General features: G+C 32.5%; 1 protein-coding gene and 1 long non-coding RNA gene across 2 annotated transcripts; one reads left to right on the forward strand and one right to left on the reverse strand.

The window, feature by feature from the left end:
• Positions 1-2666: 2666 nt before the first annotated feature.
• LOC128043099 (uncharacterized) lies at positions 2667-3490 on the forward strand. The gene is made up of 2 exons (XR_008198805.1): positions 2667-3251; positions 3424-3490. It is a non-coding gene; the product is annotated as an uncharacterized LOC128043099 (long non-coding RNA).
• Positions 3445-7510, reverse strand: LOC105792130 (AT-hook motif nuclear-localized protein 1). Its single transcript, XM_012620542.2, has 5 exons — positions 6803-7510; positions 5316-5383; positions 5002-5133; positions 4081-4242; positions 3445-3994 (listed from the first exon to the last, which is right to left on the reverse strand). Exons 1-5 carry the CDS (start codon positions 7239-7241, stop codon positions 3770-3772), a joined length of 1026 nt encoding a protein of 341 aa, XP_012475996.1. The 5' UTR covers positions 7242-7510; the 3' UTR covers positions 3445-3769.
• Positions 7511-13455: the final 5945 nt, after the last annotated feature.

Genomic DNA, 13455 nt, shown 5'->3' on the forward strand with positions numbered 1-13455 from the left:
AGCAGTATTTGTATATTCATTAATGGAAGTCCAGCTGATTGCTAGATCTTCTGCCAGATCATTAATATCAGAATCTTTTGTCTGAATTCTAAGGCAAAGACACTCTTCTATTAGAGGATCTGTAATAGAAATAAAGTAATTGGGTTTAACTTTAAATCCTATTACGCCTGTATGTAAATTAGACTGAATACCTCCAATAAGTGCTTTTATTGGATTCTCAAATCTTTTGTCTAATAGGACAGCTATTATAGGAATATCATGACCTCTTCTAAATAAAGCTCTTATAGTAATCATGATTATACTTAAATGAATATATCTAACCTGAGGATATTTCTTTCTAATCCTCTTAATTTTTTCTTTAGTGAAGAGAGGAATTTCTGTTAATCCTCCTCTTGTATCTTTAGCGACGATGTTACCGCTAATTTTTTCTATATGTCTCAGAGTCCATATTTTGAACTTAGAGATCTTATATATTTCTTCTTTAGAAATATGATTTTTATTTATTTTTCTATCATTTCATCGAAAAAGTCTTTTCTTCTCCGATTAAATTGCCTAATTTAATATCCTATTTTTCAGATTCGAATTTCTTCTAATTGATTATTAGAACCGCTTCTTATATTAAACATAAATATATATCCATCGTTACTATCGTAAATGATTCGATATTAACTCATATAAAATTTCTTGAGATTTGTTTCATTTTGATAACATACTTCTAAATCTTGTTCTTCAATACTTTTATCATTTTTCTAGCATTTTTCCCTTTTAGGACAACTACTAGCTATATGACCTTCTTCATCACAAATAAAACATTTACAAATTTGTTTCTTTGGTTTGGAATTCTTTTCCTAACCACTTTTTGATTTTACCAGAGAATTTTTATTACCGGTTTCTATTTTCTTAATTTATATTTTTACGTTTTTTATAAGTATTGAGATATATTTGTTTACACCCAAATTCCCATTCATTTTCTAAAATTTTAGAACAATATTTATGACTTAACTTATTTTTGACTTGTTTAGCCGCTTTACTTTGCAAACAATGTAAAGTTATTCTTTCTTTTGCAAAGTTAATTCTATTACCTATAGTATCTATATTCTCTTTTGAAAGCCACGAGTTTCTACAAGGCTTATCTAAGTAAGATACATATTTGTTTATACATATCTCATCCCAAGGTGGGGTAACTTATGGAAGTATTGGTTTTTCCAAAACTCTATATTTTCATTTTTTAAGTTTTGATATTCATAAATGAATTTTTTAGAAAATTCTTCTAAATACCTAATATCACATAATTTTATTTTTGAGAGTATGTAACTAGCTACACTATCTTGATCTTTTTTATCACAATAACCACAAAATTCTGTTTTTAGAATTGAGGTTAATCCTTTTAAAAGGTCTTTAGGAGATCCTATTTGGTTTAATAAAAGCTCCTTTTGTTCTTTTCCTTTCTCAGACTCTTCCCATCGTCTAAGAAATTGAAGAACAACACCTTGAAAAGTTCCAACAAAATAGTTTAAAAATAATTACATAATAATATAATTGTCAGAAGTATGTAATATGCGGAAGGGAATATTATGTAATATTTTTACTATAATATTAAAAATAATATAGACTCTTCCCATCATCTAAGAAATTGAAGAACAACACCTTGAAAAGTTCCAACAAAATAGTTTAAAAACTTTTCTTTTGACCAATTGTTGTTGTTTACAACAATAGTCATTGATTGTGCCCAATCATCTATAACTTTTTCATAGTCTGATATAGGAGTATTAGTTAAATCTAAATATATTCCTCCTTGGGCAACATTTCTTTTATTTAAATCATCTATTCTTGGTTGAACAGGTTGATTTGACGTTTCACCTGGGTATTCAGGTTTTACATCATCAGTAGCTATGTTTTCGGTTTTATTACCAAAAACCCTAAATTTTTCATTATCAAATTCAAAATCTTTATTAGAAAATCTAAGATAATCATCTGTTTGACTATCTGACTCTATTTTTCTTTTCCTATATGGATCTGGTGGTTCAGTATCCATGGGTTCTGGAACATCTATATTTTCATCTTTAGATGAAGTGGTTTCTTCATCGGAATTATAAGTTGAGACTTTTATATCTTCATCCTGATCTGTTGAAGTTTTTTCTTCATCAGATTGTTTCTTATATAATTCTGTTTTTTCAGAATTACTTGAACTACTACTATCATTATATTTTAACATATAATGATAATTGAACATACTTGAAAAGATCTTTATGTTTTTCATAAAGTTCTTCTATTAATTTTAAATATTCAACTCTTTCAAGTTGATCATTACTATTAGTAAATTTTTCTTTCCAATGTTCTATAAGTGTTTTATAGGATTGGAAATCATATTCTTTTGTTTTTCATCTTTTTATGTTTTTATAATTTTTAACATAGATGACGACTCATCGATGAAGTGTTTTCTTCATCGATAAAACAAAAATATGATCTTGACCATTACCATAATATAAAGGACCTAAATTTACATCGGACTCGATATTGTTATTATTAAAACTTAATCTAATTTATTATTAACACTAGTTAATATTTCTTTAGACTCATGATTTAAGTCTAAATCTTTTATATTTCCTAAGTTATTTATTTTTTCTTCTCTGAATTTACTTTACTAAATAACCTACCAAAATAAAAAAAAAGTTATATCAACAAGACTATTAATACCCTTACTCAGAGATGAAATGTTGTTTTCATTTCTAGAGTCTATATGCGTAATATGATCACAAGTTTTATCTTTAAACTGACACTCGATTTGCTCCATAATGTTTGTCTCGGGTACCTAAGACCGGCCTGTTATTCTAATGTCTTCACACAACGCCTAACGTCCTCCCTGGACTCAACGGCAACAAGAAGACAGATAAACAGATATAGGTTTTGAAACAAACAACTGTGAAACAAATAGAAATGTAAATCAAAGATAAAAACTTACAATGAATATTAGAATATTATTTCTCCAGAAACTCGTTACACCGGCACCTCTGATACCAAGCGGGGGTGGGGAGGAAGGGTAGTATAGAGTATGAGCGGAAGGGAATATAGACTCTTTGATTACAAAAGGAAAATTTACAAAAGAGAAAACTAAAAAATAAAGTAGTTGGTAATTTTCAACATGAAACGTTTCAATGCTCAAGAAGCCCTTGAATATGGACTCATTGATCGTATTGTCAGACTACGTATCAAGGCAGATGCACCTTGCACAGATGCAGGAGCAGGCCTCGGTTAGTGTTCTTTAGTATTTCCCTATCAAATGGGATGATAGCTGTAATAAAATTTTTATATCGTATTTGGTTTATTTGCACAGTTTTAGAATTAGTCATTTGATTTACAATTTTTTCATAATAGCAGACTCATGGTTTTCTGCTGATATTGTTGTCTAAAATGCATTTGAAGCTGAGTCACTTGAATCGGTCAGAAATAGAACAGAGTTGAAGCTACATAAACAAGCCATAAACAAATCCATCATCACTTCGAGGAAAGGCCAACTCTCTCAGTAAACATTACATTCAAAATATTCTACTTGACACAACAGCTGGATAAGGCTATCTAATCACCTGACTAGACTAAACTAATGGTGACAAATAAATAGGGTAAATAAACCCCAAGGAACATGAACATGCTGGTACTGGTGAGAAGCTAAATAAGCTTACACGTAAAACAAGGTGAGAATGGGATTCATCAAATTTACTTTGATTGCCTGTGGTGTCAGTATTGGAACCTTAAGGTTGGGAAATTTAGATTAGCTTCCAGGCAAAGATACATTTATGTCGGTCGGTTTATTCCTTGAATCAGAAGGCAACGGAGACCAACTCTCGCTGCGGAATGATGAAGTGATGTTTGATTTTGGATCCGCACTGGAAACAGGAACGGCAGCCACTGGTGTGGCAACTGAAAAAGACTCATCCTTCTGTTTCTTAGGCTTCTGCTCATGTTGGTTCCCTGCTAGAAAGCTGCCCACCACAACCTGGTTCAGAAACAACCAAAAGTAAGAAATTTAGAGCTTCTGTCTTCACCAGGGTTTCAGTGGCACTGACAAAACAGAAGTCAAACCTGCACAGGGCCAGCAGCTACTAGGAGACCAGCAACTCCGCCACCTACAACACGTCCATCTGGACTCGCTAATGACACACTCATCCCACCCGATCTGCTTCTTGTTCCTCCAGTGTCATTAGGCATGAACGAACCAGACAAGGACAGTATCTCAAAACGACCCTGCAAGAAATTTGAGAAGAAATAAGGTGTTTGCTGATGAATGATAAAAGAAACAAACTGCAGATATATGCAGATTAAGCAAGTAGATTAAGGCAGATCAATGACATATTCCAGCCAAAATGCATGATCTTCAGGCAGCCACTAATTCCAATCACCGGATTTAGCAAATTAGCGCATGAGTAAAGATGCTCACGGCAAATCCACGTCAACTAGTAAACCGTCAGCAGAAAGCGAATAAGCCTGATGACTCGTACTAAAACATAGCCCAATGTCTACCATAAAAGAAAGACTTTATCCTTCGATTGTAACTTTTGAAACAATTATTCTGAATAATTGGGATAGCATTATATTTGCCCCCAAAGCAAATATTGGTTATCGTGACAAACACGGCTTAGCTCAAAAGTTTTCTTAAATAGAAATAACAAGTATAGGTAATGGCAAGCATAAATCGACATTGAAAGCTCAGACCATCACGTAACTCTGGAAGGAAAAGACGTAACCCGCAACAAATTGCTTATGTACTCACTTGTGCACATCACATGTAATATTTGACCACTGTTTATCAAGAAAATTTCTAGAAAGGCAACAATTTAAGTTTATCCTTCATTAAAGCATTAATCAATAAACTATAAGCAAATTATATGTTCACCGAGTATTCAACTTTCAAGACAACAATTGTATGAACAGTTCCTTAAGAGCTAGACAACTCAAAAAGTGACATTGTAACCAATCTAGGATCGAAGAGAAACAGTGTATTACCTCATATGTCAATGTACCTCCGGAAGAATCAGGTTGACGAAGAGTGACACTTGAGATCACTCCATTTGCAGAAAGAATGCATATAGCTCGAGGCCCTTGTTGGGAAAATGATATAATCTTCATCGTGACATCCTAAAGCAACAAAAAAGAATCACCATTGTACTATATTAACAAGTTTTTTTCCCTTGATATTGGCTAAACATCATGATGACAAAACAGTATTCTCAAACCATATATTTTCTAAATAGAAGTTCACCCAACCTTTATTGAGAATGTAAGTTAACTTCAAGATAACAGCTATGTTAACATCATACCTCACCAGCATTAACAGTGATGATATGTGGCGCAAAATTACCACCGACAGAGCATGCAACCCATTCACCTACAAAAAGCAAAGTCTTACCAAGCCAGAAACCAGATGTAGGAGTTGTCTCTTTTAAAGAGATCCTCCTGATAAACCAAACCTATGAACAGTATTAAGCTCAATATTCCAATAATCCGGAAGTTCAAGGATTAACTCAGAAAGTTTGTACTATAAAACATCATAACTCTTACTATTATTGATATTGTAGATATTAGATACCCAGTAGTTGAAAACTTTCTTTCTTTATTCAGAGGTTACTTAACTGTGAGACCTAAAATAAGATGCCCTCTCAAATTTTACTTTTAGCTTATATTTATTACAGACGATAATTATTCAAAGATGGACATTGATGAGGCATCCTTCAAGAGAACAGAATCAAATTGAATGGAAAGGAAAAAGTGAAAATCAAACAATGGAGAACACAAATGGTTTAATAGAAACAAAAATTCTACCAAAAACATCTCAAGATCTTCTTCTTCCATGCACACATTGGAAGGGACGTGCTACGCCCTTAGAGTGCATTAATAGTAAGCGTCCTACAAAGAATCATGATCGACGCATTTTAGTCAAACCAGGAAACCAAAAACAACAAGCATCGATGTCTCAAAGGTCATTGCCTAGCTCAAATCCTGCAAGACTATTATAAGCATCCAGGGGAGTCCATGAAACTTATCTAAAGGCATGGTACTCAAGCTGTGCTCCCTACAACTTAGGTAGGTTGGAGGACAAACCAGAGAATTAAACTAGTAACAACACAAATGCCGGTGTATTGTTAACATTTAATTCAAAGCTCAAAAGATAAGAGCACAGCTGAAATCAAAGAAAGTAGATGCAAGTAATCAAAAAACCAAGCCCCGTATACATTCATACTCACCACATGGTGGAAAGAATCACACAAACTGACATATAGCCAACAACACAAGGCAAAGCATAAAAGCAAACTTTATGGCTCTCCCCCATCTAGTAATAATATCAGCCAGCAAATAGCAGACAGGTTTCATATCCAAGTCTCTTCATCATCACTTGGCAGATTTAAGCAGGTGCTTAAAGAGGGGTACCTTACACACACACAAAAATTAGTTCCAATAAAGCATGCCAAGTGGCAAAGGACAGTAGGAACAAGAAGATTCCATCATTCCCATATTACCAACCCCATAAAAACTCTCACTATCCTTCACAAACTACCACCACACACACACACACACTTATCAGGAGATCTCTCAACTAGGGCCATATCTAGTCACGGTTCTCAGGTCCCACTTCTACCCAACACCAACACTATCACAACTCGACACCCCACCCCTTTCTCCCTACACACTAAAAACACTTTAAAACAACCTGAAGTGAAACAATCCATCTTTTAAAGATGGAAAGAACCAGAAAAATCAATTGGAACTCGAAAAGGGTATGCACCAAAAATGACTAATAGTTCCTCACCTAAATTCTCCAGCTCGTACTTAGTCTTCGGAAACGATATCGGCGACTTCACTTTCGCTCTCTTCCCGGCTGAAAAATCGATTACTGGAGGTGGGGCAGCCGTTGATATAGGCTTTGGAGAGAGCGCCATAGTGACTGAACCATCCGGTCCATACTTCCTAGGTCTTCCCCTCTTCTTCTTCAAGGGCATCCCCGGCACCACAACAGGCTGAGGGACTTGTTGAGCCGCCGGTTGTTGAGGAATCTGCGGCGGAGCGGATCCAGGAGCCGGGTTAGGATTTTGGGTCGAGTTTTCAGACCTTGGAGCTATGTGGTAGTCCGATGGAGCATCAGATCCTACCACCGTTACGCCAGCAGTGGTAGTAGTAGTAGTAGTGGTGGTGGTGGTGGTAGTATTAGTACTAATATTAGTATTAGTAACAGCTTCTCTTGACTCCATAGTTAAAACTAAAAACTTTCTGAGATTTTATCAAAAACGCATTTGGATTTTCAGCTCAACCAGCTAAAAACAAGGCTAATTTTTAACAATAAAAAAGAACCCGAAACAGACAAAGTTGAAAGATATCAACTTTTAACTTGAAACTCAGCAAAAGATTTAGTTTTTGGCACTAACACAGGTTTTGAAAATTGATTTTGGAGCTAAAACAAGTTTCCTTTCAGTTTAAACTCATACACGGACCATGGAGGGCTACCAAAATTCTTTTTGAACTTTTTTTTTTTTTTAGAGAAAGAAAAATAAAAATGAAAGGAAAATGATGAAATATAATAAAGAAATGTTTTTTATTTTATTTTGCTTTTGTTGTCAAGCTAATTTAACCTTTATAAGATTAATAAAATAATGGAAAAGGAAATATTCAATAATGGGGCTTTAATGAAATATTATTATTTGTAATCATTAATTATTTTACTATGTTAGGATAATGATATTTGTGTTTGGTTGGAATCATGTAGATAAAAATTTAATTTAAAAAGAAAGTGGGTAAATTATTTTTCTTTTTCTTTTTCTTTTTTAAAGGACAATGAAAGTGGGGCATATATCATTTTGAGTAAATGGTAAGTAAAATTAGGTTGCCAAAGCTTGAAGAAATTGTCTAGAAAAGAAAATTAAAAATATAAAGTTGGGTTTAACCTAGCAATAACTTTCTTATTGGCTTCTTAATATCATGTTTTTGCTTTGCCAGAAAAAAGGAAAAGAAAATATTCAAAACATTAAAAATGTGAAATTCCCAAAAGCATTTTTCATTTTACTTTAATTTAAAAATATTGTTAATGCATAAGCTTGGCTAAATTAGTTGAATCTGTTATTTTTTTTTAATTTTATTTAGGGAAATAGGCCTTTTTAAGAGGGTGTGTTTTTTGTACAGGTGTCCAGTTAGATGCGCTTTACCTTTAAGTTGTAATTTTGGACTTTTTTAATGTAATCAAATTTTTTGATCGGATGGTTAAATGTTGGTAGTTTTGTCATTGAGTCCTAGGTTCGATTCTTCTCCCACTCACATTTATATTTTTTTATTTCATGTTCTTTTAAGCTTCTTCTTTTTTCTTTTTAATGAATGTTTTTAACATATTAACTTTCTTAATTAAATGGTTAAATAATAATGATTTTATCATCGAGACCTGTGTTCAATTCCTTTACTAAACATATTTGTAATTTTATTTCATACTGTTTCAAGTTTTTTAATTAAGAAATATATTGTTTTCATTTTTATTTTAATTCATCTTTTAATTAATAACTCTTTTATTCATAAAATAAAGCTAATAAATATGTAATTATATAATAAAATATATATTTTGCATATATCATTATGTTAAAAATATTTGAAACTAATAATTCCTTTATATATAATATGAACATCAACTAATTCTTTTTATGTATTTTTCTTTATAATATTTATATGTCAAATATTTATTTTCTCCACGTATATTGTGGGTATGGTGATTTCTAATATTATAAAATGAAATAAGTATTATTGCTTCTCCTTTGGTGTCATTCTTGCTCAATTTTAGACTCCAGCACGTCTCTATATCACTCAACCATATGTTAGGGCCCGTAATGACACTTTTTGGCCAATTTGGGTCTCAAAATGAGTAAAAACGAGATATTTACACTTGTTCACTTAAAACCTAAAAACTACGAAAAAAACGTTACTTTGCTTTAGAATAAGCTCCTTAAGTGTACCGGGAAAACCTAATTTGTCATATCAAATTACGAAAGATCAAAGATCAAAATCGAAACAAGGTGCACAAAGTGTAACAGCCCGTTTTTAGTGAAATCGGAACAGTAGTTTTGGGACCACAAGTCCGAGGTCGAAAGAAAATTTATTTTAATATTATTTTATGGTTTATAGTATGATAGGAATATCGTATGAAAATATCGTTAAGAAATTTTACCGATTACATGTCTAATTTATTAAAAAGGACTAAATTAAAAAATAGGTGCAAAACTTATTAATTATAATAATTAAGTGATTAAGTAGCTTAACCATTAAATAAGGGGGGACTTAAGGCATAAATATGCCTAAAGTAAATGGCTGAGGCGGCATAACATAGGAAATTAATAAAATAAAACCAATTAATGGCAAAATTGTAAATTTTGCCAAATTAAAATGAAATAAAATTGGAATTAAAGATTTTCTAGACATTTCCTCATAAAATTCGGCCAAGAACAGCCATGGGAGAGAGGGGTTAAGCTGGTTGTTCAATTTTTGATTCATGTGAGTCAAATCCTTACCCGTTTCTTGAAAGTTTTATGTTTTTGAGATTGTTACAATTAAAGTAACCTTTACCTTAGTTTTTGATTTTATTGAAAGTTTTGGAAGTTACCGTTGATAAGTTTATATGATTTTAGTTATTAGATGATGAATTTGAGATGTTATTGGGTATTTAAAAGTATTTTGTTAAAGAATTTTGATGAAATAATGACTTAGAGATTAAATTGAAAAGATGTTGAATTCATGGAAAATTTTGAATTTTATGGAATTCATAGGTTGCTATTGATATATATAAATTTTCTAGGCTTGGAATAAGGATTAAATTGCATGAATTTCATTTTCCGAGCCTAGGGACGAAATCATAATTAATTAAAAGTATAAGGGCAAAATGGTAATTTTGCCAAAGATGTGTATTGGATTGAATTGAATATGAATTGTATTAAATTAATGTTAAATTCATTCATATAGATCCGAATAGACCAAATACGAAGTTAAATCGAGGAAAAGAAAAAATGTCAGATTGGGAGATTTTGTGTACACGAACACTTGTCGGGGTAAGTTTGTATAATTAAATTGTATGTTTAAATGTTAACTTGAATTGTATGTATGTGATTGTATTATTGCTATGTATATAAAAGTAATCGCATATCCGACAATGACCGATAAGCATTAAGTCCCGTTTGAATAAATGAAATTCGATGGATACAGGGTTCTCGTATTGGTTGTGATCATGCATGTGTTGTAGACACACCATAACTCGAAAGAGCATCCCATTATTAGCTCTCATGAGCTTCTCGTTAAATGGTTCTTGCGAGCTTCCCATTAATAGCTCTTTGAAGCATTCCGATTGGTTGTGATCATGCATGTGTTGTAGACACACTGCAGCTCTTATGAGCATCCTGATATATGGCTCTTCGGAGCTTCCCGATTAAAGGCTCTTTTATGAGCTTCCCAATTAATTGGCTCTCCGGAGCTTCCCGATATTGGCTCGCTTGAACTTTCCGATTATGGCTCGAATGACCTTCCCGTTACATGACTCACATGAGTTTCCCGTTATATGACTCAAAAAAGCTTCCCGTTTTCATGTTTGCATGAGCATTCATGTATATGAATTGACGGATTATAGTTTTGTACACCTTATGTGTACTACTCGTGTATCCATTGACATTTTAAATGATTCAACGGGCAAAATCCTGACATGAGAAAATATATGAATTTGAAATGAATCATTATTCGTATATACACAAAATAAATAGGAATTTGATATTTGATGAGCTCATACATTTTTTTTAGATATTCATGTGAAATAAACGACTAACATGTTTGATGAAGTATGTGTTTAGGCTATTAGTCAAATTGCTTTTGATGTATTTTGTATGCTTACATTAGATGTAAAAGAATGGTAAGTTAATTTCCCGTTATACGAACTTACTAAGCTTAAAAGCTTACTCTGTTTTATTTTTCCTATTTATAGTAATTCAGAGGCTCGAATTGGTTGGAAGTTGGTCGGAGCATCATCACACTATCCTTTGCTCATTTCGGTATAAATATTAAATTACTTTTGGTTATGATAGCATGTATAGGCTAAATTTGGCCAATGATGGCATGTATATATGCATGTGTTTGGTTGAAAACTAGTCATTGGTATGACTTGTAAATTGTATATTTTGATATGTAAAATTGGCCTTAATATGTTTGGTGTGTATTTAAAATGGATGAATGTAAAAAATCATATAGACATGTTAGTGATTGCTTTGTGATGATATAAATGGTAAAATATGCCAATATGTATGTATGGTTATTTTAGTAAATTGGATAGTTAAACATATGTATTGATATGTCATGCATATGACCTAGTTTTGGCTTGATTTGAATGTTTTATATTGGCTTGTGAATGTGTTAAAGTGTTAATGTAGGTGGAAGACAAATTGGGTGAAAAATGTGGCCTTGGAAATGACCTAATTTCGTCCACACAGGCAGAGACACAGGTGTGTATCTCAGCTGTGTGTGACACACAGTCTATACTACGGGCGTGTGTCCCCTACACCTTGGAAAAAATTTTGAAATTTTTTGAAATTTTTTTTGAGTTTCTGGTTTGGTCCCGATTTAATTTTAATGTGTATTTTGGGCCTCGAGAGCTCATATAAGGGACAATATGAGTGATTATGATTGTTTTATGATATGAATGTAAAATGATATGAAATGTTTGTATTTGAGTCTGTAAATTTTGGTAATGCTCTGTGACCCTGTTCCGGGGAAAAATATAGGTTATGGGTGTTACACAAAGCTTGCTTAAAAACCATTGATTCCTAAAGCTATTTCTTATCCCTTGCTATCGTGGGCAACTCGATTGAGCTATGTGCCCCCTAGAAAAAGAAAAAAGAAACCAACACAATATAACACAAAAAGGGGGAAAACAAACCTGTTAACTTCAAGCTAGCCTTCAAAAGCTACTTTTAGCAAGGGAATCGCCATCGATTATCAAGGAAAGGAAACGCACAAAGCTTTGGTCATCCTCACTAAAGGAGATAGAAAGAAGCCCACACTGTCTCAATCTAACCTCCATGTGAAAATACAGTTGGTAAAAGAAATTACATGGAATGGATCATTATTATCTCAATTAGATCCTCGTACTAGTCAATATGAATAAGAAGTTTAAAGGATTATACATTTGCAAAATATCACCAATCAACTGCCAGATTTATTTACTAACCTAAAGAGAATTACAAAATCTTACATACCAGCTGAAAATTCTCCAATACGAATTGATATCCCAATAGGGCAAACTGTTAGTGCAAAAGAAAGTAATTCGTGCCTGAAGCGTGAAAGACCCGTTAGTTCCAAAGATAAAAATTCTCGTAAAAGGAAAGGAGCAAATACTCAAGATGATTATATTATGGAGACAAGTTCTCAAGAAGAGGCCAAAGATATAAATAATTATAATCATAAAACCCTAGAACAGATTCAGGTACCTGAAAATGATGATAACGAAGAGATCTCGATAAGTCATATAACTTCGGGGAAAAGATGAAACCGAAAAAATATAGTTTTCGACAACAAATTTGCATATAATGTTGCTATTGAAGTAGAAAAAGAAAATGATGATCCTGAGCCTAAATCTATTGATGAATGTAGAAATATAAAAAATTAGCCAAAATGGAAAGATGTAATTCAAGCAGAATTGAATTCACTTTCTAAAAGTGAGGTTTTTGGACCTATAGTCCAAACACCTAAAGGTGTAAAGCCGGTAGAATATAAATGGGTATTTGTGCAAAAACAAAATGAAAAAAATAAAGTCGTAAGATATAAAGCACGACTTGTAACACAAGGATTTTTGCAAAGGCCCAACATTGATTATGAAGAGACATATTCTCCTATGGTAGATGTAATCACGTTTAGATATCTTATTAGTCTGGCAGTACGTGAAAAACTTGACATGCATCTAATGGATGTTGTTACAACCTATTTGTATGGCACACTTAATAGTGAAATTTATATGAAAATCCCTGAAGGATTTAAAATCCCTGAAGGATATAGAGTTTCTCAGGAAAATTGTTTGATCAGATTAAAGAAAAGTTTATATGGATTAAAATAATCTGAACGTATGTGGTACAATCGTCTTAGTGAATACTTATTAAAAGAAGGTTACAAAAACGATCTAATTTGTCCATGTGTCTTTATAAAAAAGTTTGGATCAAATTTTGTGATAATTGTTATTTATGTTGATGATCTAAATATTATTGGAACTCCGGAAGAGCTCCAAAATACAGTAATTTGTTTAAAGAAAGAATTTAAGATGAAAGATCTTGGAAAAACAAAGTTTTGTCTTGGCTTACAAATCGAGCATTTAAAAGATGAAATTCATTTTCATCAATCAACTTATACGGAAAAGATATTAAATAAATTTTACATGGATAAAACACACCCATTAAGTACTTCGAT

The sequence above is a fragment of the Gossypium raimondii genome, chromosome 8 (genome assembly GCF_025698545.1).
Source record: "Gossypium raimondii isolate GPD5lz chromosome 8, ASM2569854v1, whole genome shotgun sequence".
Classification (NCBI taxonomy): domain Eukaryota; kingdom Viridiplantae; phylum Streptophyta; class Magnoliopsida; order Malvales; family Malvaceae; genus Gossypium; species Gossypium raimondii.

What these genes read in the sequence shown, in the direction of transcription:
- LOC105792130 (XM_012620542.2), bottom strand. Translation starts at nt 7,241, where the DNA reads ATGGAGTCAAGAGAAGCTGTTACTAATACTAATATTAGTACTAATACT. An exon ending in GTACGAGCTGGAGAATTTAG is followed by an intron (nt 5,384 to 6,802) that starts GTGAGGAACTAT and finishes TGCTTTTTGTAG; the next exon opens with GTGAATGGGTTGCATGCTCT. An exon ending in TCACTGTTAATGCTGGTGAG is followed by an intron (nt 5,134 to 5,315) that starts GTATGATGTTAA and finishes TTGTTGCTTTAG; the next exon opens with GATGTCACGATGAAGATTAT.